The following is a 27,599-nucleotide window of genomic DNA, read 5'->3' as shown; positions in this document are numbered from 1 at the left end:
TTCAGTGGGCCCGTTTGCTGTGACCTGGTCTGAACTGCTCGTCAGCATCCAAACTGCAGTCATCTTTTTCCCCATCAGTCTTGTGATTGGGCGGCTTTTCCCGTTGATCCAACCACAGGAGCCTCTGCCTGTCTTTCCTCCCATCCAGGCCTCCTGCCCCTCGGATGCTTCTTCAGAGCCTCTCTCTCTCACGGAGGTGGTTGAGGTGAGCGTGGTATCAGAGTTTAAAGGTAAATGTCATGCTGCCCTCCCTGACGTGGTGGAGAAGGCCAGTGAACACGAGGCTCTCCGGCAAGGCTCCGGAGCTCTATTAACTGTAGAGCTGTGCTCTAATTAGAGCTGTACTCTAATCCCTGTGCCCTGAGCCGTCGTCATCCTGCCTCTAGTTCTTTCTCTTGATTCTGGAGTGTTCTCAGCACTGATGTGAGTGCAGAATGCCCTGCTCTGGAGGTGTCTTAGTTTTTTGATGTTTGTTCAAACTCTTCTTCTTTCATCCTAGATTCTTTCCTAAATAAAACTAGTTCTGAAGCTACTGTGAGGTGACTTCTTTGTGAAAAAGGAGAGAGAAAGTGAAAAATTGAGGTCATTTACACTGAGCATAGGGCTTCCCAGGTGGCACTAGTGGTAAAGAACCCACGTGCCAACGCAGGAGACGTTAGGGGACACACATTCCATCCCGGGTCGGGAAGACCCCCTGGAAAGGGAAATGGCAACCCACTCTGTATTCTTGGCTGGAGAATCTCATGGACAGAGGAGCCTGGAGGGCTACGTAGTCCATGGGGTCGCAAAGAGTCAGACACAACTGAAGCGACTTAGCGTGCACACACACTGAGCGTATGCCCCTCCGAGAAGATAAACCGCCTCGTGACTGTCTCTAATTGCTCCCAGGCCTGAGTTTAATGTAAAACTGACTTTTCTCTTCTTGGTTCCACTTTCAGGAATTAAAGGAAACTGTGGGATTCCTGCTCAGGAGAAATACGTACCTACTCTCAGAGTGCGAACCATCTTCATGGCGTTCTGATAGCATAAACGAGCTGCTGAAGCTTTTGTCTAGCCTCATCTGTTCTTACTTAGAGCATCCAGGCTGTCCCCAGCAGGCAGGACACTACTGGGCAAATGGTAAAGTTCAGTAAGTTTCAGGATCTGATCTTTTATCTGCCCCCACCCCACACACCTGACACGCTCTCAGCATAATCAACAGGCATGATGCCAGCTTCTGCTGTTTTTTCATTTCCTTAAACTCCCAGCAGAGGGCAGACAGCTCTGCTACCTCTCAGAGCTTCTGAGACAGCATATCTGGTCTTAAAAAGTAAAGGTTAAAAGAAAAACCCACCAAAAATGTCCTCTGTCTCAGACCCCCCCATACTTCATCTGCTTCGTCAGAGGCTGTGAAAGCGTGTCATTCTCTTTCTTCTATGGAATGATGAGATTGTGTGATTTATGAATTCTTGAATTTAGTTTGGGCCTTCTAAGCACTCTACTTCCCTGGTGGCTCAGACGGTAAAGCATCTGCCTACAATGTGGGAGACCTGGGTTCCATTCCTGTGTCGGGAAGATCCCCTGGAGAAGGAAATGGCAACCCACTCCAGTACTCTTGCCTGGAAAATCCCCTGGATGGAGGAGCCTGGTAGGCTATAATCCATGGGGTCACAAAGAGTCCAACACGACTGAGAGACTTCACACTCACATTCTGCTAAGTCACTTCAGTCGTGTCCAACTCTGTGTGACCCCATAGACGGCAGCCCAGCAGGCTCCCCCGTCCCTGGGATTCTCCAGGCAAGAACACTGGAGTGGGTTGCCATTTCCTTCTCCAGTGCATGAAAGTGAAAAGTGAAAGTGAAGTCGCTCAGTCATGTCCAACTCAGCGACCCCGAGGACTGCGGCCCACCAGGCTCCTCCGTCCATGGGGTTTTCCAGGCAAGAGTGCTGGAGTGGGGTTCACATGTACTGAAGTTCTGGTGAAAAAACTCAATTAGCTTTAAAAATTACTTTGATCCTCTATCAAAGTAATATAGGATTTTACAAATTGTTGCAAATATACCAGCATGCTCAGAGAATACAGTTCTGTATTCTTCAGTCTTCATCGACTAGGAAATTTAACCTCATCATCAGTTAACAGGGGCTTCCCTGATAGCTTAGTTGGTAAAGAATCCGCCTGCAATGCAGGAGACCCTGATTCAACTCCTAGGTTGGGAAGATCTGCTGGAGAAGGGATAGGCTACCCACTCCAGTATTCTTGGGCTTCCCTTGTGGCTCAGCTGGTAAAAAATCCGCTGGCAATGTGGGAGACTTGGGTTCAATCCTTGGGTTGGGAAGATCCCCTGGAGAAGGGAAAGGCTACCCACTCAGGCATTATGGCCTGGAGAATTCCATGGTCTGTGTAGTTCATGGAGTCGCAAAGAGTCCTACACAACTGAGGGACTTTCACTTTCATCAGTTAACAGATTGCTCATTTCTACCAAGAATTTCTGTTTCTTGAAATCTTCCACTTGTTCACATGTCAACCTGGGCTGTATTTTCAGTGGTTGCTGAAAACCACCGTCATTTCTGCAGTTACCTGCTCAGAGTTCTGCAGAGGCTCCAATCTCACTTACAGACACCAGGTCCCACCCAGGCCGATCACCCCAGTGACTTCCTTGATGCAGTCCACCAACTGCAAAAACTCCAGGAACTCTTGGAAACCCATGTTCTTCCCACAGAGCAAGGGCTATCCAGGTAACACATCCCACTGGGCTTTACCACATGTAGTCTTCCTAAACCTCTCTGTCAGCTGTTGACGAGGTTGGTTATTCCTTCAACTTCTGTTCCTAAGGGAGGCAACCAGTTTCCCCATCCTGAGCCCAGAAGAAGGGAAGCAGCGTGTCTCTAAAGGCTGGCACAGATGGTTGACATACTTCTGCTGGCTCCTTCTGGGTGTCACTAGCCTGGCCTCAGCCTTCTTTACAGCACTTTATAGCCTGGAACTGAACAAAGACCAAGCCACCAGCTGGGTTATTTCGATGATACTGTCATTGCTTCAGAACACCTTCATCAGCCAGCCAGCAAAGGTACGTGAGGAACTGTCACACCAGCATGGGAGGAGGCGGAAGCTGGGGAACCAAGGTCTGTGAGTCAGTCCAAGGTGCCTCATGGTTCTGACAGCTTGACGAGAACAAAAAACAAATTGACAGGGTAAAATTTGTTAGGGGTGTGGGTGTAGTCGTCATGGAAAAAACGAAGAACTGGTAAGACTGGTAGAAGTTTAGCAGAAAAGGATGGGGGAGTTAAGAGAGACAAGTTAAAAAATCAATAATAGGGCATCCCAGGTGGCACTAGTGGTAAAGAACCCACCTGCCAGTTCAGGAGACCCAGGTTCAGTACCTGGGTCCAGAAGATCCACTGGAAGAAGGCATGGAACCCGACTCCAGTATTCTTTCCTGGAGAATTCCATAGACAGAAGAGCCTGGCGGGCTAGAGTCCATAGGGTCACAAAGAGTTGGACACGACTGAGGGGACTTAACACACATGCAAACAAAAAATCAATAATAAACTACTAAGTAAGAAAACTTACTTTTTAAAAAATCTTCCTTTTCCTTAAACTTTAAGGAAAATGTCACACACAAAAGTGTAGGAAGTAGTATGCTGCTGCTGCTGCTGCTGCTAAGTCGCTTCAGTCATGTCCAACTGTGTGTGATCCCATAGACAGCAGCCCACCAGGCTCCCCCCGTCTCTGGGATTCTCCAGGCAAGAACACTGGAGTGGGTTGCCATTTCCTTCTCCAATGCATGAAAGTGAAAAGTGAAAGTGAAGTTGCCCAGGCGTGTCCGACTCTTAGCGACCCCATGGACTGCAGCCTACCAGGCTCTTCCATCCATGGGATTTTCCAGGCAAGAGTACTGGAGTGGGGTGCCATTGCCTTCTCCGAGGAAGTAGTATAATGAATCCTAAATTCCTGTTACCCAGATTCAACAGTTACCCCACAATTCATGGCCAGTCTTGTTTCATCTATCTTGGGAAAAAATACCAGACTTCATATCATTTTATCCATAAAGATTTCAGCCAGACAAACACTCTTCTTTTTAAAACATAAATATAAGCCATTATCACACCTAAATAACAATTTCCTGATATCTACACAACAGTATGAATGTATGTAACACTGCTGAACTGGTCACCTTAAAATGGTTAAGGTATATTTTAAACTTAAAATGGTAAGTTTTTTGTTATGTGTATTTTACTACAGTTTTTAAAAATCCAATCAGTGTTCACATTTTCCCAGTTGTCTCCTAAGTGTTTATAGTTTTTTTGTTCAAATCAAGATCTAAATAAGGTCTGTGTGTTGCAGTGAGTTGCTTTGTCACATGTTTTTAATTTATTTATTTTGATGTTTAACTGCACCAGTCTGTGTTGCTGCATGCGGGCCCTTCTTTGAGTCTGTGGGCTCAGTACTCGGGGCACAGCTGCCTAGTTGCTCTGGTGGCATGTGGGATCTTCCTAGACCAGGGATCAAACTCATATCCCTTGCACTGGCAGGCAGATTCTTAACCACTGGACCATCGGGGAAGTCCTGTCTCATGCATTTTTATACTTAATCTAGGAACTTCCCTGGTGGTCCAGTGGGTAAGACTCTGTGCTTCCAGTGCAAGGGGCCCAGGTTCCATCCCTGGTCAGGGAACTAGATCCCACCCAGTGTAGCCAAATAAATAAATAATAAACAAGTTTTTTTAAGAGACTTTAAAAAATAAGTAATCTATAAGTTCTTTGTCCCTTTATCTCTTTCCCTCGTTTTCTGTTCTTGCTACTTTTCTTACAGTGTATGTGTGTTGAAGAAACCAAGTTGTCCTATAGTCTCCAACATTCTAAATTTTGGTGACAGGATTACTTATGCTTTAAGAACCCACAAGCAGACCTGGGGAGCTTTTAAAGCATTTGGTGCCAGGCCTCTCTCCAGACCAGTCAAATCATAATCCCTGGAGATGGGATCCAAGGCCCAGAATGTCATAAACTTCCCAGGTGATTCCAAAGAAGAGCCCCGTTTGAGAAGCACTGATCGTAAAAGATGGACAGAGTACAAGGAATACAAGAGTGGGTAAACTGCAGGAAGAGACAGACGGAAAAAATAACAGGAGCTCTTCAGGAGAGTCCATTATAGCAGACACACAGAGAAAGACTTTGAGGAAATGAAAAAGGCGATTTGCAGATTTTAAGGATTCAGAATTTGAATTGAAGATGTCATTATTGAGAATCAAATTAATGGACCAGGATGATCAAACTTAAAATAATGCAAAACATAAACGAAAATAGACAGTAGATCCAGTTAAGAGGAGTGGTAGTAATTAAACAGTCTAAAAAATTCCGTTGTTGCAAACAAATACTGAATTTGTTGAAAGGCCTTAACTATTTCCGGGCATAACTAATTTAAAAAGATACACACCGAAATGGAGGACAGGAGTTCTGGAGTGGGGCCCAAGGTTCTGAAATCAGCTAGTTGCCAGGTGATGGCTGCTCACCCGTGGATCACACTTCGGGGGGTATCACTGTGGATGCAACCCTAGTTTCTCTGAAAAGTCACTATTACAAGAGAAAGTTCATGAGGGAGGGCTGTTCTAGGTCCTTGAAATAAATGAGCCATTTTTAATATGGATTAGACAGTATCCTAGGAAGTTATTGGTCATTTCCTTAAGTGTAATAATGGTATGAAAATGGCCTGATTATTAGGAGGCCTTGAACCTTGCACATGTGTGCTCAGTCACGTCCGACCCTGTGTGACCCCATGGACTGTAGCCTGTCAGAAAAACCCCATGAGATTTTCCAGGCAAGAATACTGGAGTGGGTTGCCATTTCCTTCTCCAGGGGATTTTCCCGACCCAGGGATCGAACCTGCATCTCCTGAATCAGCTGGCAGATTCTTTACCACTAGCACTACCTGGGAAGCTCCAGTTTTTAGGAGGCACATGCTTAAAAACAGGCAGCCCTTGCCTTGAACTGTTGTAGTTGGTGCATGAATTTCAGTTACCATGGTTCAGCTAGATAACACCAGTTGCCAGCAAGACAGTTCAAATCTCAGTGTGGTATATCAACCATGAGTGATCACATAAAACACCAGCCGCTACTAGACCTTCAGCCCATAATTCACTGTGTACAACATGTATTTTTAGGTGTCTGTCATGATGCATGACCAGTCCTGTCACATCTCAGAGCCTGGCTGACTGCTCGCTGGTCATCCCCTTTATGTATAGACAGCAGATTGTGTAGTTGTGTTACTTTCTTGTCTCTCAGTCATAAACTGTGACATTTGACCATAAAATGGATAACGGAAAGAGGAATTTGGCCAAAAAAGACCAAAATGCAGCAAATTAACAACATGATAATGCAAAGTGAAATTTGAATAGAATGTGAATGGAGTTAATCCGAGAAGCAGCTGGCCGTAGGAAGATTGCCTGTGTTCAGGGGACTATACACAGTGGCCAGATGAATTTAGTGAGGTCAAACTTACCAACTTAAATGAAGAAATTGGTTATGAGGAAAAGGATGATGACATCCTGGAGGAATTAACACCAGCAAAAAAAAAAAAAACTAATATTAAATGAACTCTACGGGGTCGCTAAGAGTCAGACACGACTGAGCGACTTCACTTTCACTTTTCACTTTCACGCATTGGAAAAGGAAATGGCACCCCACTCCAGTGTTCTTGCCTGGAGAATCCCAGGGACGGGGGAGCCTGGTGGGCTGCCGTCTCTGGGGTCGCACAGAGTCGGACACGACTGAAGCGACTTAGCAGCAGCAGGAGATATTTCACAGCATTGAAAGCAGAAAGGATAAGAGGCTGGAAGCCAGTGCAAACTTAAAACAGTATGACAGTTCACCAAACAGATAGAAAAGATGCTGTCCCCAAATTCTAACTTATACAAGAAAAGGAAGGACAGCATTGTTCAAATTAGTCTTGATAAATTTTTCTTTTGAAGAAATAACTTTAATTCTTAATGTTTCTGATGTTTTAAATTACATACTAATTCTACTGCTTTTAAATTTTTCCTTGTATCTTTATAGACCACAATAAGAGATTTTAATGGTTTGACATGAGTCTTTTTTTTCCCCCTAAGGTAGAAGATTGTCTTTATTTTTTGTTTCTTAATTTAGTTGGCTGTACCCGCTGTTAGTTGCAGCATGCAGGATCTAGTTCCCTGACAGGGATCCAACCCAGGCCCTCTGCTTCAAGTGCATGGAGTTGAAACAACTGAACCACTAGGGAAGTCTCCTGAATTTTTAGATGTCACAGAACAATCATACTTTTCTCCACTGATGATTAAGATCACCTTGCACAGTTTCAGCTTGCAAGATCATTTATGTGATCCCACACTGCCATGCAAAGTGAGAACTACCTTTAATTAGATATGAAATGTCATGATGTCTGTTATTTTCAAATGGTTCAAAAAAGTAAATACGGTGAAATGTTAGCTTTTGTATCTTCCAATTTTTATGTATGTTTAAAAATTTTAATAAGGAATTATATACTCAAATGTAAGAGTTTATAGAAGAAAAATTATATAAAACTATTTTTAGAAGAAAATATATGGGAAAATCTATGTAACCTTAGGTTAGGCAAAGAGTTCTTGTGTTGTTCCTTCGCTAAATTGTGTCCAACTCTTTGTGACCCCATGGACTGCAGCACACCAGGCTTCCCTGTCCTTCACTATCTCCCAAAGTTTGCTCAAATTCATGTCCATTGAGTCAGCGATGCTGTCTAACCATCTTATCCTCTGCTGGCCTCTTCTCCTTTTGCCTTCAATCTTTCCCAGCATCAGGGTCTTTTCCAGTGAGTTGGCTCTTCACATCAGGTGGCCAAAGTATCGAAGCGTCAGCATCAGTCTTTCCAATGAATATTCAGGGTTGATTTCCTTTAGGATTGACTGGTTTGATCTCCTTGCATTTCAAGAGTTCTTTTAATTCTACCAAAAGCACAACTCAGAAAAGAAAAAATTGATAAATAGGGCTTCACCAAAATTAAACATTTTGCTCCATGAAAGACACTTTTTTAAATTTAAGTATAATTGATTTACAATGTTGTGTTAGTTTCTGGTATACAGCAAAATGATTCCATTATATGTGTAACCTTTTTCATATTCTTCTCCATTGTTTATTAATGGGATACTGAATATAGTTTCCTGTGCTATAGAATAGGACCCCGTTTATCTATTTTATATACAGTAGTTTGTATCTGCTAATTTATCTTAATTTGACTCCTAATTTATCCCTGCCCGACAGGTAACCATATGTCTTGTCTCTCCTTTTAATAATTTTATTTATTTTTGGCTGCACTTGTCTTCGTTGTTTTGCATGGGCTTCCTCCCGTCGTGGGGAGCCGGGTCTCCTCTCATTGTGGGGCACAGGGTTCTCGTGGTGGCTTCTCCTGCTGTGGAGCGTGGGCTTTATAGGCTTGCAGGCTCAGTAGTTGTGATGCACGGGCTTAGTTGCTCCACAGCATGTGGGATCTTCCTGGAGCAGGGATCAAACTCGTGTACCCTGCCTTGACCGGTGGATTCTCATACACTGCACCGCCAGGGAGGTCCCACATGTCTTCTATGTGTGTGAGTCTGTTTCTGTTCTACATAGATAAACTCATTTGTATAATTTTTTAGATTCCACATGTAAGTGATATACTGGTATGGCGTCATTCTGACTTCACTTAGTATGATAATCTCTATGTCCATCTTTGTTGCTGCAAATGACATTATTTTATTCTTTCTTTAATGGCTAAGTGGAATTCCATTGTAAATATGTGCCGCATCTTTATCCATTCATCCATTCATCTGTTGTTGGACATATAGGTTGTTTCCACATTTTGGCTGTTGTAAGCAGTGCTGCTGTGAACATCAGTCAGTCAGTTCAGTTGCACAGTAATGTCCGACTCTGTGACTCCATGGACTGCAGCATGCCAGGCTTCTCTGTCCGTCACCAACTCCCAGAGCTTACTCAGACTCATGTCCATCAAGTCAGTGATGCCATCCAACCATCTCATCCTCTGTCGTCCCCTTCTCCTCCTGCCTTCAATCTTTCCCAGCATCAGGGTCTTTTCTAAGGTGTCAGTTCTTCACATCAGATGGCCAAAGTATTGAAGTTTCAGCTTCAGCATCCTTTAGGATTTCCTTTAGGATTGACTGGTTGGATCTCCTTGCAGTCCAAGGGACTCTCAAGAGTCTTCTCCAACACCACAGTTCAAAAGCATTAATTCTTTGGCACTCAGCTTTCTTTATAGTCCAGCTCTCACATCTACACATGACTACTGGAAAAACCATAGCTTTGACTAGATGGACCTTTGTTGGCAAAGTAATGTCTCTGCTTTTTAATATGCTTTCAACGTTGGTCATAACTTTTCTTCCAAGGAGCAAGCGTCTTTTAATTTCATGGCTGCAGTCACCATCTGCAGTGATTTTGGAGCCCAAGAAAATAAAGTCTCCCACTGTTTCCATTTTTTTCCCCCATCTATTTGCCATGGAGTGATGGGACTGGATTCCATGATCTTAGTTATCTGAATGTTGAGTTTTAAGCCAGAACAATTTGAAAATGCTTTGAACATTGGGGTGCATGTGCCTTTTTGAATTAGAGTTTTGTCTGGATTTATGTCTAGGAATGAGTTTACTGGATCATACAGCAACACTATTTTTAGTCTTTTGAAGAACCTCCATACTGTTTTCCTTAGTGGCTGCACCAATTGATATTACCACTAATGGTGTAGGAGGGCTCCCTTTTCTCCACACCCTCTCCAGCATTTTGATGATGGCCATTCTGACTGGTGTGAGGTGGTACCTCATTGTAGTTTTGATTTGCCTTTTTCTAATAATTAGTGATTATGATGGCACCCCACTCCAGTACTCTTGCCTGGAAAATCCCAGGGATGGAGGAGCCTGGTTGGCTGCAGTCCACGGGGTTGCTAAAAGTCAGACATGACTGAGTGACTTCACTTTCACTTTTCACTTTCATGCATTGGAGAAGGAAACGGCAACCCACTCCAGTGTTCTTGCCTGGAGAATCCCAGGGACGGGGGAGCCTGGTGGGCTGCCGTCTATGGGGTCACACAGAGTCGGACACGACTGAAGCAACTTGGCAGCAGCAGCAGCGATGATGAGCATCTTTCATGTGCCTGTTGGCCATCTGTATGTCTTCTTTGGAGAAATGTCTATTTAGGTCTTCTCCCAATTTTATAATTGGGTTGCTTTTTCTGTTACTGAGTTGTATGACCTGCATGTATATTTTGGAGATTAATCCCTTGTTGGTCACAGTATTTGCAATTGTTTTCTCTCAGTCTGTAGGTGTATTTTTTTGTTTGTTTGTTTTCATGTTATTTATGGTTTTCTTCGATGTACAAAAGCTTAGAAGTTTGACTAGGCCCAATTTGTTTTGTTTTTATTTCTATTGCCTTGGGAAACATTGGTACCATTTATGTCAGAATGTTTTGCCTATGTTTTCTTCTAACAGTTGTATGATGTCATGTCTATTTAAGTCTTTAAGCAATTTTTAGTTTTATTTTTATGTGTGTGTTCTAATTTTATTGATTTACATGTGGCTCTCCAACTTTCCCAGGACCACTTGCTAAAAGGATTGTCTTTTCTCCATTGGATATTCTTGCCTCCTGGTAGATTAATTGACCATAAGTGTGTGGCTTTATTTCTGAGCTCTCTGTTCTGTTCCTTTGAACCATATGTCTGTTTTTGTGCTAGTGTCATGCTGTTTTGATAACTGTAGCTTTGTAGTATTGTCTGGAGTAGAATGACTAAAGTATTGATAATACTAAATGCTGGTGAGGATGCAGAGTACCTGGGAACTCGCATTCATCAGTGGTAGAATGTGTAGAAATGTAAAAATGGCATAGCCACTTTGGAAAGCAGTTTGCCAGTTTCCTGCAAAATTAATACAGTTACCATACAACTTAGTAATTTCATTCCTAGGTATTTTCCCAAAAGAAATAAAACCCTATATTCACACAAAACTCTGTGAATATTTATGGCAGCTTTATTCATAATTGCCAAGAATGGAACTTTCTTGGCAGTCCAGTGGTTAAGATTCCACACTTCCACTGTGTTAGGCACAAGTTTGATCTCTGATCAGGGAACTATTAATAAGATGCCACATGGTGTGGCCAATAATAATTGCCAAGGATGGAACCAACTCAGATACCCGTCAACTGCTAAATGGATAAACTGGGGAGCATCCGTATGGTAGAAGACTGCTCATCAATGAAACAAACTACTGGTATGTGTAATGACATGGATGACTCTCAAATGTCATATTGTACATGAATCCTAAGTGAAGGAAACGTGTTCCCAAAGCATACTTTCGTTTCCATTTATATGACAGTCTGCAGAAAGCAAAAACTACATGGATGGAGAATCCATCAGGAGTTGCCAGAGATGAAGGCTGGAGAAAGGGTTGGCCACAAAGGGGCAGCATCAGGGAATTTTTGGGTGATGAAACTGTAAGGTGTATTGATTAGTGGTGGATACTCAGTTCTATGTATTTGTCATAAGTTACAGAATTATGCACCAAAAAGAGTGGGGTTTAAGTATGTGTAAATACTTTTTTAAAGCTAAAAAAAAAACTTTGTTATTTCAATGACCCCCCCCACCGCAAAAAAAACCTTGTAAAAAGCTCCTCTTCACCAGTCAAATAAATTAGAACAATAAGATTCAATTTTGCTTTTAACAGTGGCAAAGAAAAGCAAATGAATACACAGTGATTTGCATTGTGTATGTGTGTTTCCGTTTGCCAGGGAAAATAGGCACTTAATGCTGGCTGAGGAACATTAGGCAGCATATATAGTTAAAGCCTTCAAATTCTACATTCCTTTGCTGAATTCCACTCCTAAGGGTCTCCTGAGAAAATTCAGAGTGGTTTGTAATGATAAAATTGACAACAATTTAAATGTTCATGAATAGTTCATTGCTTAATGTGTTATAAGACAGCCATATCTGTGTAATAGGATACTAAGCAACCATTTAAAATGTTATAGAAAATGTAATGATGTGGAGAACTAGCTCAGTTGAAGACAAAAATAATTAATGGATGGCTCAGACAGTAAAGAATCAACCTGCCAATACTGGAGACCAGGTCTGATCCCTGGTCTAAGAAGATCCCCTAGAGAAAGAAATGGCAACCCACTCCAGTATTCTTGCCTGGGAAATTCCATGGACAGAGGAGCCTGGCGGGCTACAGTCCATGGGGTGGCAAAGAGTCGGACATGACTGAGCAACTAACACTTTCACTTTCCAAATTTTTAGTTTCTTAAAGTCTCTAAATTTTTTCAAACTTTTTATAATAAATGTATATCAGTTTTTAAAAGAAAGTATAAAAAGAGGAACAGAAGAGATAGAAAACCAATGTGTTAGCTTAGTTATCAGTATTGCTACAGAGAGAATTTGGTTGAACTCCTATGGCTCAGCTGGTAAAGAATCTGCCTGCAATGTGAGAGACTTGGGTTCAATCCCTGGGTTAGGAAGATCCCCTGGAAAAGGGAAAGGCTACCCACTCCAGTATTCTGGCCTGGGGAATTCCGTGGACTGAATAGTCCATGGGGTTGCAAAGAGTCAGACACGACTGAGCAACTTTCATTTCACTTATGGCTAAGTGTAGTTGTTTTTTTTTTACTGTGCTGGGTCTTAGTTGCAGCACACAGGATCTTTCGTTGCGGTGCATGGAACTCTCTAGTTGTGGTGTGTGGGCTCAGTAGTTGTAGCACATGGGCTTAGATACTCTGTGGCATATGGGATCTTAGTTCCCCGACCAGGGATCAAACCCAAGTCCCCTGCATTGCAAGGCAGAGGGACTTAACCACTGGACTACCAAGGAAGTCCATCAAGTGTACTTTTTAGTAATTTCCCAGTGGTGCTACTGGTAAAGAACCCACCTGCCAATCCTGGGTAGATGTAAGAGATTCGGGTTCGATCCCTGGGTCAGGAAGAGAAGGACATGGCAGCCCACTCCAGTACTCTTGCCTGGAAAATCCCATGGACAGAGGAGCCTAGTGGGCTGCAGTCTGGGGTCGCACAGAGTCGGACACTGAAGCAGCTTGGCACGTCCACCTCAGGTCTAGTCCTAGAGACCGTCCACTAGAGGGCAACTTCAGGTCTGCAGAGCACACACACCTGCAATCGTCCCCTCACAGCAAGGAGTGCGGCAGTGGGCCAGAAATAATTACTCTTATCCTCTGTTCCCTGAGGATTGGAGGACTTCCTCCTCTCCAAGGAAATTTAAGGAGTGGTGGTGGAGGGGGGGTACTTGTTTCCCCTAACAGAGGCTTACTCTGTTCTAAAACTCCATGCCTTCTTCAGCAGAACTGGCACTTTCAAAAGCATAGCTTCTTCAGTCTTGCTCATCAAAATTGTTCCAAAGACAGGTGTTACTGAACAATTTATACAAAGCATCACAAATCATTTGATAGTTTAGGTTTTCCTAGCCAAGTAGATTAAAGACTACAGGCAAAAATATAAAGATTAACATGTCAGCCATGTCTTTGTGGTTATGCAGAAATAACTATGAAATTACTTAATCCTGAGTGTTCCATAAATATAAAGAGCCAGCTGACTGAGATGTCGCAGTCATGCCCACCTTCACCTCTGTCGGTGCCGCCTTCTTGGATACTGTGATATCTGCTCATTATTAGTGCCTCCTCTGACTTTCCTGTCTAGGTGATCTTCCTCACGCTGTTCTACTCACTGATGCTGAACAGGCTGCCACAACTTCACAGAGAGAAGGAACATCAAGCCAGGAGGATCTTGGCACTCTGGGGTAATTCAATTAATCCTTCTAACTAATATCTCATTTTGCAAAGAGCAAATTGTACATCAGAACAGTGCACTCCCAGCCACCTCACTGACTAAGACAAATTTATCCACTCAGGGATCTGGTCTCTAACCAGCCATCGTGCCTCCTCCCTGACCCAAGACCAACCAGTGGGTCATCAGAACTCCTTATGGTCCATCCCTCCGGAGGTCACTCAGAGCTTCAACTCTCCCCTATATTCCAGATTCCTTCCTCGTGTTTCTAGCCTGGAGCCCCACATGCTGTTTCCAGCTGCTCACCCTCTGTATCTGGATGCCTACGGCTATCTCAAACATGCCCCAAGCAGAATTATTTGCCTGCCCCACAAATTCACTTCTTTACTGTTTTCTCATTTCAGTTAATTAATATCACCACTGGCTGTAAACTAAGAATAATCCTAAATCCCACTCCCAACTCAATCACCAAGCCTGAGGAAGTCTGAATAAAACTGACTAGAGCCACTCATTTCACACAGAAGAAACTCACAAAAGGTGGCCGAAAAGCAAATGGCAGAAAAATTAACACAACATTCTGTTTTCAGCCAGGCTGCACCGCATGTGTGATCTTAGTTTACTGACTAGGGATAGAACCCATGCCCCTCTATGGGGAAGTCCCTTAACACAACATTTTAATCATGCAAGAAATGCATGCCTTGCTTAGAGACACATTTTTTAATGAAATGCATAGGAGAATAAACTCCAAAATTTAGGATTAGCTATGAAGAAGAGAAAGAAGGGATACCATGAGAGAGGTGCACAGCATGTTTTATCTCAGCTGCCACTTATTTCTTAAGCTGAGTGGTGGACAAGCTCCTAAGGGGTTGGCATCTTATTCCTTCTGAGATTAAAAAACTAGTAATCTGACTTCAAACTGCCTTCCCAGTCCTCCTTTCATTTCTCCATCTCTTGAATTGCTGTTCCCTCTCCTAAAGTGACTATTTTTCTTTCTTACCTCATCTTTATCCATCTAGAGAATTCTGACTCACTTAAAACAAATGTCCTATGTCACTGCCTCTGGGCCACCTTCTCTGAATTCCTCGAGGTTAATTTTCCCTCCAGTGATCCCTCAGCACTTGGTTCCTACAGGCTGACATGTTTTAGGTCATATTCTAACTCCCTCTCCCCATCTTGATTTACACGTCTCTAGATTCTTCTGCCCACAGTGTGGTCTGGAAAACAGCACTGGCATTTCCTGGAATTGTCAGAAATTCAGGCTCTTAGGCCTCACTCCAGAAACTGCATTTTAACACAATTCCAGGTGATCCCCCCTGCCCGTTTTACAGTGAGAACCACCACTCTGGAACAGAACTCCCATTGGGTAATCCACTGACAAAACTGTTTGGTTCTAGTCCAAGATACGTAGAGAAATTGAGAATAAGCCTTTAGAAACATTTATAGCAATTGGGCAGACTAATTTTAGGCCTATTGAATCTAATTTTCAAAATGGGGCTTCTATTTTTAGGCCTCTATTTTGTGTCATTTTACTTTTATTTTGTAGGCCTCTGTTCTGTGTCAGTTTCTAGTTTTTACTGTATTTTACAAAAGTGTTAGTCCCTGATGGATTGGAAATCTTTTTCTAAGTCTTTGATGGTAGTTTGGGAAGAATTGCTTGTGTAACTTCTTTTCTCCATTTCAGCATTTAATAGGAGATACCCATAGTAGATGCTCAGCAGATGTTGATGAATAACTACTTAATGAAATATAACCTTTTTTTGGCCTACATTTGAATTTTTGACAGCAAGATGTCCTTCTTCATTACCCGGTTCAAGAGATAAGAACAGCTCCATCTATGTAGCCCCCACTATAAACAGTCCAGTTAAGCGCCCAGAAAGAACCTTGAAAGAGAAGAAGTTCTTCAAGTTGACAGGAGATGTTTTAGGTATGGAGAGGAGACGGTAACATGTTGATACATCAACACATTTCCCAGCAAGGAAAGGGGGGGGTGAGAATAAAATGGAAAATCTAGAAGGCGGGGAAAGTATCTTATTCACCTCAAAACATTCTGAAAAAAAAAAAAAAAAACACATTCTGGATGCTATTAAATAAGGCTGTACGGTGCATGGAGGGACTCCTGAACTTATGATCTAACTGTGTGCTTGAGGAAGTCACTTCCTCTGTCTGCAGAATGTAATCGTGAAACTTGGTCAGCATCACAGGGTGGAGGGAAAATGAATATGCTTTGAAAAATAGCTGTCCTGTAAGTACAAGGTCCAACACATCTAGTGTTTGGGTTATTGGATTCTCTGGACCAAAATAGACAAATTCTGTTTTCATCATATGAACAGAGACAATCGATAGATAACTGGGGATGGGAAGAGACCGAGGGAGTTGTTTGGGGGGTCATTTAGACCTTAGAACTAAAATAAAGCATTTTTTTGGTGGGGGATTTTATGTATCTCAAGTATAATTTCTGAGCAGTGGCAAAAGAATTCTGGGAAGGTATATATACATATCTATTGCTACACATACAGGTATCACTAGGAGCCAAATGCTTTGGCTTATCTCTGACCATTATTAAGTTGAATCATGTGAAAGTGCCAATTTTTGACTGTTTTTGACTTGTGAAAGTCTATATGCATAGGGAAAAATGAAGAAAAACATATAGAGGATTTTTTTAAATTGAAGTATAGTTGGTTTATAATGTTCTGCCAATCTGCTCTACAGCAGGGTGACTCAGTTATACGTGTATATATATACACATTCTTTGTTTATATCCTTTCCATTATGGTTTGCCCCAGGAGACTAGACTTCGCTCCCTGTGCTGAACAGTAGGACCTTGGTGTTTATCCATTCGACACGTGGTAGTTTGCATGTACCAACCCCCAAATCCCAGCCCACCCCCTCCCTCTCCCCTCCCCCTTGGCTTCCATAAGTCTGATCATACAGAGAATTTCAAACAAATGAAATTTCAATTTCAAATTCACCTATGATTTTCTCACTTCTGTACTAGCACAAATCCTTTTCCTTACCCTGTTGATGACTACAGTCTACTCGACGCAGAACTCCAATAGATTTTACCTCCGTCAAGCTATCCACAAGAGCTTTTCTCAGCGTTTCTCAGAGATCAAACTTCTTAAGCATTTCTACACCTGGGCCAATAGCACCCTCCTTCCCAACCTGTACGGGGATTACAGAGGTAAGACCACAGTCCAGGGGCCCAGCCCTGCAAATGTGGGATACAGTTGGTTTTCCACATGCCCCTACAGGAACCATTAGAACACTGGAGAAAGTTTCGCTGGCTGTGTCAATATGACTGCACCTCTGTGGGCACCCAAAGCTCTACTCCCAGGGACCCATCTAAGCAGTTTCAGGTTTATGTCTGTTCACCCAAGGGTGATCAGTCCCCGAGGGCTGATTCCCACTGAAGAGGCTCACTAGAGGCTGATAAACAAAGTTGAGAACTTATTCGCTTACAGCATGAGAAGTAACTGAAGTGGTCCTTGGGGTCGGTTGCCTCCTTGTGAAGGAAGGAACCACATGCAGCTGAAGTTTGTTCTCTAAGCCCAGATGTAATCAGAAAGATCTCACACCAGGGTGACCTTTTGCTATATTGCCTGATATGCAGTCATTCCTTTGTGATGTGTGACTTTTCTTGGTTGGTTATCTAGTTCAATTCCATGAATGTCTAGTGAATAACTGGTGTACTGGGAACTGTCCTAGGAGCTAATGATAAAAAGATGGGTATTATGTGGTTTGTACCCTCAAAGAACCTCACCATTAAGAGGAGTTGGTATGAATGCTTCTTCATACTTCAACCAGGTACCAGTGCTTTGTCGTATTATAACTTTGTGTCTTATTAAGTGAGTTGTGTTCTGGAAATTGCTGCATTCATTAAACTCAGGATTGGTGCCTTTCTGTTGAGATTTGAAACATCTCCTAAATTCCTGAAAAAAAAAAATCTGAGTGATGTGTAATCTGAGTAAACATATATACTCTTTTCTTTTTTAATTCAATTTTATTGGAGTATAGTTGACTTACAGTGTTGGAAATGTTGGTTTCAGGTATACAGTAAGGTGAGTCAGTTATGCATATACATATAGCCACTCTTTAGATTCTTTTCCCGTATAGGGCATTACAGAGTATTGAGTAAAGTTTCCGTGCTATACAGCATGTTCGTATTAGTTGTCTGTGGTATACATAGTAGTGTGTATATGTCAGTCCCAATCTCCCACTTTCCCCTTTGGTGACCATGAGTTTGTTTTCTATATCTGTATAGTCTTTTCTTAAACGTGTGTCCTTTCTAAGTTGCTTCAGTTGTATCTCACTCATTGTGACCCTATAGACTGTAGCCCACCAGGCTCCTCTGTCCATGGGGATTCTCCAGGCAAGAATACTAGAGTGGGTTGCCATGCCCTCCTCCAGGGGATCTTCCCAACCTAGGGATCGAACCTGCATGTCTTATGTCTCCTGCACTGGCAGGCAGGTTCTTTACCACGAGCACCACCTGGGAAGCTCTTAATGTGTACATGGTGCATGTAAGAGATTTTGCAGGTGGCAACTCCTTTGCATTGCATGTTCTTTCTAGCTGAGTTTCATTTTTATGTTATGGCTGTGCTGGGTCTTTTTTGCAGCACATGGAATCTTTGTTGCTGCACCTGGGCTTTCTCTGTAGTTGCAGTGCAAGAGCTTCTTGTTGCGGTGGCTTCTCATGTTGCAAAGGGCTCTGGATGCACGGGCTAGACTAGATGCAAAGGCTCAGAAGCCACATCCTTGCTCTCTACTTACCAGCAATGTGTTTCTGGTGAATCACTCAACTTCCTGTGCCTCAGTTTCCCCGTCTATACAATGGGGATAAATCTTAGGATCTATCCTTTAAGATTGATGTGAAAATTTAAAACTTAGTATATCTAAGTGCTTAGAACAGTGTTGGGCACCCAATGGGTCTTAGCTATTAATTTTTTTTTTTTTGGCTGCACTGGGTTTTCACTGCTGCGAGCAGGCTTTTCTCAAGTTGCGGCAATCTGGGACTACTCTCTAACTGTAGTGCATGGGCTTCTCATTGTAGTGGCTCCTCTTGTTGTGGAGAACGGGCTCTTAACACACTGGCTTCCGTAGTTGTGGCTCCTGGGCTCTAGAGCACAGGCTCGATAGCTGTGGTACACAGGCTTCATTGCTCCGAGGTATGTGAAATCTTCCTGGACCAGGACTGAACCCATGTCCCCTGCATTGGCAAGCTAATTCTTAAGCATTGGGCCACCAGGGAAGTCCCAGTCTTAGCTATTATTAATGGGGCAGTTGGAGCTCTGGTTCTTCTAGAACCACAGAGGTTACAGGAGTTACCTGGAACATATTAAGGAAGAGCAACAGCAATCTGAGATGTAGATAAAGAAATAGAATTAAGTAGATAATACTGATAGACATTTAGATTGTTTCCAATCTTCTACTGTTAACAACAGTACTATTAAATATCCTTTTTCATATATAATTTCACTCGTGCAAATATATCTGTAAGATAAGTACCTTGAAAAGACTGGATAAAACTGTATATTCAGCTTTCCCTCCACCATGGAGCTATGCAGAGGTTCAGGTGCATTCAAGATTCAGTTCCACCGCCATGGCTTAGGAAGGCATTGCTGCTGGAGGTATAATGGGCGTTAATACTGCTCTGCAAGAGGTGCTGAAGACCACCCTCATCCACGATGGCCTAGCACGTGGAATTCGCGAAGCTGCCAAAACCTTAGACAAGCACCAAGCCCATCTATGCGTGCTTGCATCCAAGTGATGAGCCTACGTATGTCAAGTTAGTGGAAGCACTGTGTGCTGAGCACCAAATCAGCCTGCTTAAGGTTGACGACAACAAGAAACTAGGGAAATGGGAAATAGCCTAGTCCAGTGTCAAAACACATCTGGGAAGAATCTTTTTGGTAAGATATAAAATTCCTCTTGCAGCAATTTAAACTTGTTTTTTCTCTTGTGACTTTCTTCTCAGATGGAAAACCATTAATCTCACAGTTCTGTAATTGCATACTTTTTATTTAAGGAATACACAGGGAGGCTACCTTTGAAGGTTACATCACCCCTTACCTTCCTCTTACCTTCTTTAGAACCCTTGGTCCTTTGATAACTACTGTAAAACTCTCCCTGCCGGATTGTCTAACATAATCTTTTTCTTTCATGTTAAAACATTTTTTTAATAATTAAAACATGAATATGGAGAAAAACAGTATATACCACAAGGTATGTTGTGCAAGTCTCCTTTATCTCCTGATCCCCCTTCTGTCTTTCTGAGAGGCAACCCCATTCCCAATTGATTATACAGGAATACCTCACTTTATTGCACTTTGCTGTACTACATTTCAGAGATACTGCTCTGTCTGTTTAACAAATTGAAGGTTTGGGAACCCTGTGTCAAGCAACTTCATTTGTGCCATTTCTTCAACAGCATTTGCTCACTTTGTGACTCTGTCACATTTTAGTCATTCTTGAAATATTTCAGCTGTTTATTATGTTTATTATGGTGAGCTTGTGATCAGTGATCTTGGATGTTACTGTTGCAAAAAGATTATGACTTTGAAGGCTCAGATGATGGTTAGCATTTTTTTTAATAGAAATAAAGTACTTTTTTAGCAATTAAGCTTGTAATTAAGGTATATATGTTGCTTTTTTAGACATAATGGTATTGTATACTTGACAGACTATGTTTCAATCTAAACATAACTTTTTTTCTTTTTGGCCATACCACATGACTTGCTAGACCTTAGCACCCAGACCAGGAATTGAACCTGGGTGCTGGCAATGAAAGTGCCAAGTCCTAACCACTGGACAGCCATGGAATTCCCTAAACATAACTTTTATATGCCCTGGGAAACCAAAAAATTCCTGTGACTTGCTTTGCAGCAGTGGTTTTAAACTAAACACATAGTACCTCCAAGCTATATTTGTAAATTCTTTCAGAGGTAATCTGTACATTTGCAAATACATTTGATGATAAACAGCATCCTGCTATAAACACTGTCATGCATTTTTGCCTCTTCCCCTTAGGTTGCCTAGAGATGGTTCCATCAGCATATGTAAAGCTGTCCCTTTCTATGTTTTATTCATTTACTGTATAGTATGCCATTGCATGGATGTACCATAAATTGTATAACCAACTCCCTATTGATAGACATTTAGATTGTTTCCAGACTTCTACTATTAACAATAGTCCTATTATTAATATCCTTGTACATACATAATTTTATACCTATAAGTACCTTGAAAAGACTTGATAAAACTGTATATTCATTTTTTCATTTAAAAAGCTATTGCCAAATTGTCCTCCTCAGTTGTACCAATTAACATTTCCATGAGCACCGTGTAAGATCTGCCCACGTCCCCAGCAGTTCACCATACAGGTAGCTCTGAAATACACGGAAGGTTTGCAACTGCACTGACAAGAAAATGCAAGTCAAAACTACACTGAGGAGACATTTTTCACCTCTCACAGGGACAAAACTTACCTCTGCTCTTGCCCTTCTTCATTCCATTTTCCCCATATTGTTTTTCTTTTTTTTTCCTTTAACATATAAATGTGTTTTTTCCCTGTTCAAAAGCTCCCAATGGATTCCATCAGACTTAAAAGCTTAAACCCTTTCTAAAGCTTACTCTAGGGCCTTCCCCACTCAGGGCTGCTGCACCTGCCTCTGTTCCTCTCCTAACCTCATTCTGCCCCTCATTCAGTCTCCTTCAGCCACATGAGCTTCTGTGCTCTCCCTAACCAGGCCACACGCACTCTTGTTTCAGTGCCTTGGAACTTGCTCTTACCCTTACTGATGTCTGCATCGGGTTCTCCAGACTTTGTTAGGGTCTCTCTCATAATCCACTCCAGTATTCTTGCCTGGGAAATCCCATGGACAGAGGAGCCTGGAGGGCTACAGTCCGTGGATTTGTAAAAGAGTTGGACATGACTTAGTAACTAAACAGCAAATTCTCATAAGCCACCTCCTCAGAGAAACATCTAATCACCCCTGTGAATAAACGTAGCACTGCTCCCTTCCCACAGGACACTGTCCCCTCATCCTACTCAGCTTTTCTTCATAGCACTATTATTACCTGAATATTGTTTGGCCATTGCCTGTCTGCCTCCCTCCTCAAATGTGAGTGCTCTGTGGACAGGGACTCTCTTGCCCACTGCTGTGCCTAGCACCTAGAATAGGACCTGGTGTATGAGCACTCAGTACACACTGACGGAGACAATGAATGAATGAGTGTCATTCTATAACCTTTGCCTGTTTTTCATTGGGCTGCTTGGTTTTGTTTGCTTGCTTTGATAAATGGGAGCTTTTTATATATTATAAAGAGCTTATTTAGTTGTAGATAGAGGTTTAGATATTTATACAAAAAATAAGTATTTACAAAAACTTAGAGAATGGCTAGCGTATCAGTAGCTTAGCTGATAAGCTGTTGACATCTTACCTGGCAGTGTAATATGCTTTTCTGTTCTCATCTTCATTTGTATCCCTCAGTTCAGTTCAGTCGCTCAGTCGTGTCCGACTCTGCAACCCCACGAACCGTCACAGGACGCCAGGCCTCCCTGTCCATCACCAACTGCTGGAGTCTACCCAAACCCATGTCCATTGAGTCAGTGATGCCATCCAACCATCTCATCCTCTGTCGTCCCCTTCTCCTCCTGCCCTCAATCTTTCCCGGCATCAGGGTCTTTTCAAATGAGTCAGCTCTTCGCGTCAGGTGGCCAAAGTATTGGAGTTTCAGCTTCAACATCAGTCCTTCCATTTAACACCCAGGACTAATCCCTCAGTCATATTAAATTTTCTTCATATAATTCTTGTACATCTTGTTAGGTTTATCTTTTGTTTCCTATGGTAAATAAGATTTCACTATACTAACTAGTGTTTGAATATATGAAGGCTGTTGATTTTACTATATTTAGTACCCAGATACCTTGCTGAATTTTTTTTGGTAAGAGTTTTTAGGTTGATTCTCTTTTCTCCCCAGCTTTATTGAGGTACAATGGAGACATTGAAATTGTGTATGTATTTAAGGTATATGTGATGTTTTGATATGAGATATGTGAAATGATTACCACAATCATACTAATCAACACATTCATCTTTTCACATAGTTACGGGCTTTGTTTTTGGTGTGATAAGAACTTTTATTCTCTTAGTAAATCTCAAATATATATCACTATTGCTGTTAACTTTAATCTATAAACTGTAATCATGCTATACATTAGATATCCAGGACATATTCACTTTAAAATTGAAAGCTTCTGTACTTTCACATCCACCCATCCTCCTTGCCACCCCAGTCCCTGGTACCCACCGTTCTGTCTGGTTCTGTAAGTTCGACTTTTTAAAGTTCCACTTATGAGAGATCATACATGCTTCTTTGTTGGCTCATTTTGTATCTTCACTTTTGTGAACAATCCTGCTATGAACACAGGAGTGCAGATGTGTCTTCAAGATGGTGATTTTATTTCCTTTCCATATATATAGCCAGTAGTAAGATTGCTGGATCATACAGTAGCTCTATTTTTAATTTTTTTAGGAACTTCCATGCTGTTTTCCATAATGGCTGTAACCAGTTTACATTCCGATTAATAGAATTCCTTTCTCCAAATCCTCATCAACACTTGTTATTTCTTGTCTTCCTGATGATAGCCATCCTGATAGGTATGAGGTGATATCACAGTGCAGTTTTGATTTTTGTATATCCCTGTGGTTAGTGAGTTTTACATATACCTGTAAGTCATTTGTATGTCTTCTTTAGAAAAGTGTGGTTTGTTTATTTTTTGGTATTGAGTTGTATGAGTTCTTTATAGATTTTTTAACGCCTTGTCAGATACATAGTTTGCAGATATTTTCTCCCATTTCATAGGTTTACTGTTTCCTTTGCTATGCAGAAACTTTGTTGTTTGATGTACTCCCACTTGTTTGTTTTTGTTGCCTAAACGTTTATAGTGTCATATCCCCCCCAAAAAAATTGTCAAGACCAAGTGTCAAGAAGCTTTTTCTGTTTTCTTGTAGGAGTTTTGTAGTTTTAGGCCTAAGGTTTAAGTTGTTGATCCTATGGAGCTGATTTTTTGTATATGGCATAATAAAAGGGTTCAGTTGCATTCTTGTGCGTGTGGAGATTGATTTGCTTCCCCCTTCCCTATTTGGATGCCTTGTAGTTCTTTTTCTTGCCTAACTTGGCTGGTTGGGACTTCCAGTATTGTGTTGAATAGACGTGGTGAATAGGCATCCTCGTCTTGTTCCTTATCTTAGAGGAAGAGCTTTTAGTTTTTCACAACTGAGTATAAAATTTAGCTGTGAGCTTGACATATATGGCTTTTATTTTCTTGAAGTACATTCCTTCTTCCCTAATTTGTTGAGTTTTTTTCATGAAAGGATGTTGAATTTTGTCAAATGCTCTTTCTGTGTCTGTTGAGATTATAAATTTTTAATCCTTCATTATTTTAATATGGTGTATCACATTTGTTAGCTTATGTATTTTGAATCATCCTTGCATCCCAGGGATAAATCTCACTTGACTGTCGTGTGTGACCCTTTCAAGGTGCTGTTGGATTTCGGTTTTCTAATATTTTGTTGATATGCATAGCATTTTTTCCATGCTTCTATTTTCAGCCTATGTGTACCTTTAAAGCTTAAGTGAGTCTCTTATAGACAGCATATTGTTGGATCTTGTATTTTTTTTCCATTTAACCACTCTGTGTCTTTTGACTGGAGAATTTAGTCATTTACATTCAAAGTAATTATTGATAGGTTACGCTTAAAACTGTCATTTTGTTCATTTTCTGATTTGTAATTCCTTTGTTCCTCTCTCGTTGTCTTTTGTGATTAATTTTTTGTAGTGGTAGGCTTTGATTCTCTCTCCCTTTATCTTCTATGTATCTACTATAGCTTTTGTTTTGCAGTTACCATAGTGAAGTCAAGTGAAAGTCGCTGTCATGTCTGACTCTTACAGTCCATGGAATTCTCCAGGCCAGAACACTGGAGTGGGTAGCCTTTCCCTTCTCCAGAGGATCTCCCCAACCCAAGGATCAAACCCAGGTCTCCCACATTGCAGGCGTATTTTTTTACCAGCTGAGCCACAAGGGAGGCCCAAGAACACTGGAGTGGGTAGCCCATCCCTTCTCCAGCGGATCTTCCCAACCCAGGAATCTAACCAGGGTCTCCAGCATTGCAGGCTATTCTTTACCAACTTAACTATCAGGGAAATCCGTAAGGTTACCATAAGGCTTACATAAAACATTTTACATTATTACTATAAGTTATTATTTTAAGCCAATAACAACTTATCTTCATCACATACAAAAACTACACTCTAATCATCCCTTTTATGCTCTTGATGTCACACTTCACTTCTTAATGTTTATCTAGATCATTGTCTTCTTCATTTATTTATTTGGCTACATCCAGTTTTAGCTGCAGCAGGCTTTCTTCGTTATGTCACGCAGGATCTTCAGTTGCTCACACACTCTCTAGTTGTGGTGCAAGGGCTCATTGCGGCACGTGGGCTTAGTTGCTCTGCAGCGTGTGGGGTCTTAGTTCCCCTACCAGGGATCAAACCTGCGTCCCTTGCATTGCAGGGTGGATTCTTAACCACTGGGCCACCAGGGAATTCCCTCATTATATTTTACAAATTGCGATAATTTCATATCCTTTTAAAAAATGTTCATATCTTATTTCTTTTGCTTATCTGATTATATTAGCTAGCTAGCAACTCCAGAAATGTTTTTAAAAATATTGGTGAAAATAGGCCCTTTTTTTGTTACTAACTTATTAAGGCAATTTTTTTAATGGCTGCCTGTATTCTCTCACTAGGATTTATTACTGATGGAAACTCCTTTCTTTTGGGCAATGTTCTACTTCGTCAGATTCGCCTTCCTGGTGCCACATTCTTTCCAACTAAACCATCTCTCCGAGAACAAGTGAAGCCATCTCACCAAGTTCAGGAGGATACAGAGAACTATGGGGTTAACTGGGGGCCCCCTGATATAAACAACACGAAATCGGACACGATCTGGCATTATCAGAATCAGGAGGCACTGGGTGGCTACCCCATTCAGGGAGAATTTGCCACTTACTCTGGAGGAGGGTATGTTGTGAGACTTGGAAGAAACTCCAGTAATGCACACAGGTGAGTGAACCTGAACAGGAGGTCCAAGATATTTGCTGGAATTAAGGACCCTTTTGAGTAGTTTTGACAGCCACTATTATGCTAATATACTATGTATGGCACTGGTAGACACTTTTATTTTAGATTTTTAAGGAAATGTATCTTTAAGTTTAAAAATTCCTTTTCAACCTCAAACTAAAGGTATATTTTGGGTTGCCATTTTGCCAAATCTCCTTCCTTTTCTCATCTGGAAAAACACATCAGTTTCAGTTCTAGCTGCAGTTAAACTCAACTCTAGCTTCAGCAAACTGTATTCAAATAAGGGGAGACACCACGTCTTGAACAATCCAAAATTAAAATGCCAAAATTAAATTGCCAGAGTTAGAATGGTGTTATATACAAATCCTGAGTCTTTGTCATTATGTATGAAAAAGCCCAAATTAAAATGATTATCTCTTCACTGAAATTCTCAGCAAGAAACTAACTTCTCAAAAACAACAATGCCAACCAAATGGCATTTTGACTGCTTACACCTAAATAGCTTAGTTAAAAGTAGTACTTTTCAAATAGAAGTGATTGACACTGTATTATTAGCTATTTCATGAATCTTCATTTTTAGATATTATCTAAAATGTTTTTAAAAGATACTAGTCTAAAATAATTAATTTTGAAGGAAAATTCTCAGCTGAGGTAAAATTAATTCTACCTCAGACCTTAAATGCCAAATACCTTTTCTTGAACATTTAACTTTGGTGTGAATACCGGTGAAAGTTTGGGCATTAGTAAGCATTTTACAGGTGATTGGTAAATGTCACTTCTCACCTCCTCTGTGAGTGATACTAGAAAGGCCAGAGCATTTTCCTCCTCTGCGGAGTTCAGTGGAGAATATAGCTGGCCTGTCCTTCTGTTTTTCCAGAGTTCTACAGCAACTTGAACAGAGCCAGTGGCTAGACCATTGCACCAAAAGCCTTTTTGTGGAATTTGTGGTCTTCAATGCTAATGTGAACCTGTTCTGTGTAGTGACCCTGATTTTGGAGTCCAACAATGTAGGTATGAAGGCCTCTTCTCTCTTCCCTCTGTGACATGGGTATACACTAAAGGCCCCATTTCTTTATCTTATGTCATTAAAAGAAATTATTTAAAACTATTGCACATAATTTTGAAAGTCAGACAATTTCAAGGCAAAAACTAGAAGGCCTCTCTTCATCCTCACTTCATTCCTACTCTCCAGAGGCAGATTTAACTGATTCTTTGGTATTTAAAAATTACTTTAAAAATGCAGCATGCTTATTAAATATGTCATTAATCTTCAGTTTTAGATAGTCTCTTTTTTGGGGGCGGGGGGAGCGTTGTGCTGGGTGTTCAGTGCTGCAGGTGGCTTTCTCTAGTTGGAGTGAGCGGGAGCTATTCTGTGTTACAGTGCCCGGGCCTCCTCTTGTGGTGTGGTGGCTTCAGTAGTCGTGGCGCACAGACTCAAGCGCACAGGCTCAAGAGCACAGGCTAAGTAGTTGTGCTCGGCTAGTTGCTCTGCGGCATGTGGAAGCCTCCTGGAATAGGAATCGAACTCATGTCCCCTGCATTGGTAGGTGAATTCTTATCCACTGTACCACAAGGGAAGTCCCAATAGTATCTTCTTATGATGATAATCCAACTGTTTTATACCCACACATACCCCAACATACACACACATAAAAACATTCTCCCAATAGAGTAGTTATCATTCTCCCAGTATAGTAATGTAAC

The 27,599-nt window shown here is 41.6% G+C and overlaps 1 protein-coding gene across 5 annotated transcripts in view; it reads left to right on the top strand.

Annotated features, from left to right (window-relative positions):
- PKD1L3 (polycystic kidney disease 1-like 3) overlaps positions 1-27,599 on the top strand; it is a 59,984-nt gene that overhangs the window by 20,509 nt on the left and 11,876 nt on the right. For 4 of the 5 annotated variants that reach the window (XM_010850928.1, XM_010850927.1, XM_010850929.1 and 1 more), the window contains exons 11-19: positions 6-205; positions 939-1,119; positions 2,523-2,715; positions 2,813-3,047; positions 13,662-13,761; positions 15,532-15,672; positions 16,744-16,929; positions 25,562-25,877; positions 26,773-26,906. In XM_010850928.1, the coding sequence (XP_010849230.1) occupies positions 6-205; positions 939-1,119; positions 2,523-2,715; positions 2,813-3,047; positions 13,662-13,761; positions 15,532-15,672; positions 16,744-16,929; positions 25,562-25,877; positions 26,773-26,906 (1,686 nt within the window). Of the gene's footprint in view, positions 1-5; positions 206-938; positions 1,120-2,522; positions 2,716-2,812; positions 3,048-13,661; positions 13,762-15,531; positions 15,673-16,743; positions 16,930-25,561; positions 25,878-26,772; positions 26,907-27,276; positions 27,399-27,599 lie in introns of those variants that run through there. The other variant, XM_010850931.1, reaches the window with a different exon arrangement.

The sequence above is a fragment of the Bison bison genome, unplaced genomic scaffold (genome assembly GCF_000754665.1).
Source record: "Bison bison bison isolate TAMUID 2011002044 unplaced genomic scaffold, Bison_UMD1.0 scf7180017864297, whole genome shotgun sequence".
Classification (NCBI taxonomy): domain Eukaryota; kingdom Metazoa; phylum Chordata; class Mammalia; order Artiodactyla; family Bovidae; genus Bison; species Bison bison.
The sequence above is the reverse complement of the archived record's forward strand: the minus strand, read 5'-3'. Positions and strand labels throughout refer to the sequence as shown.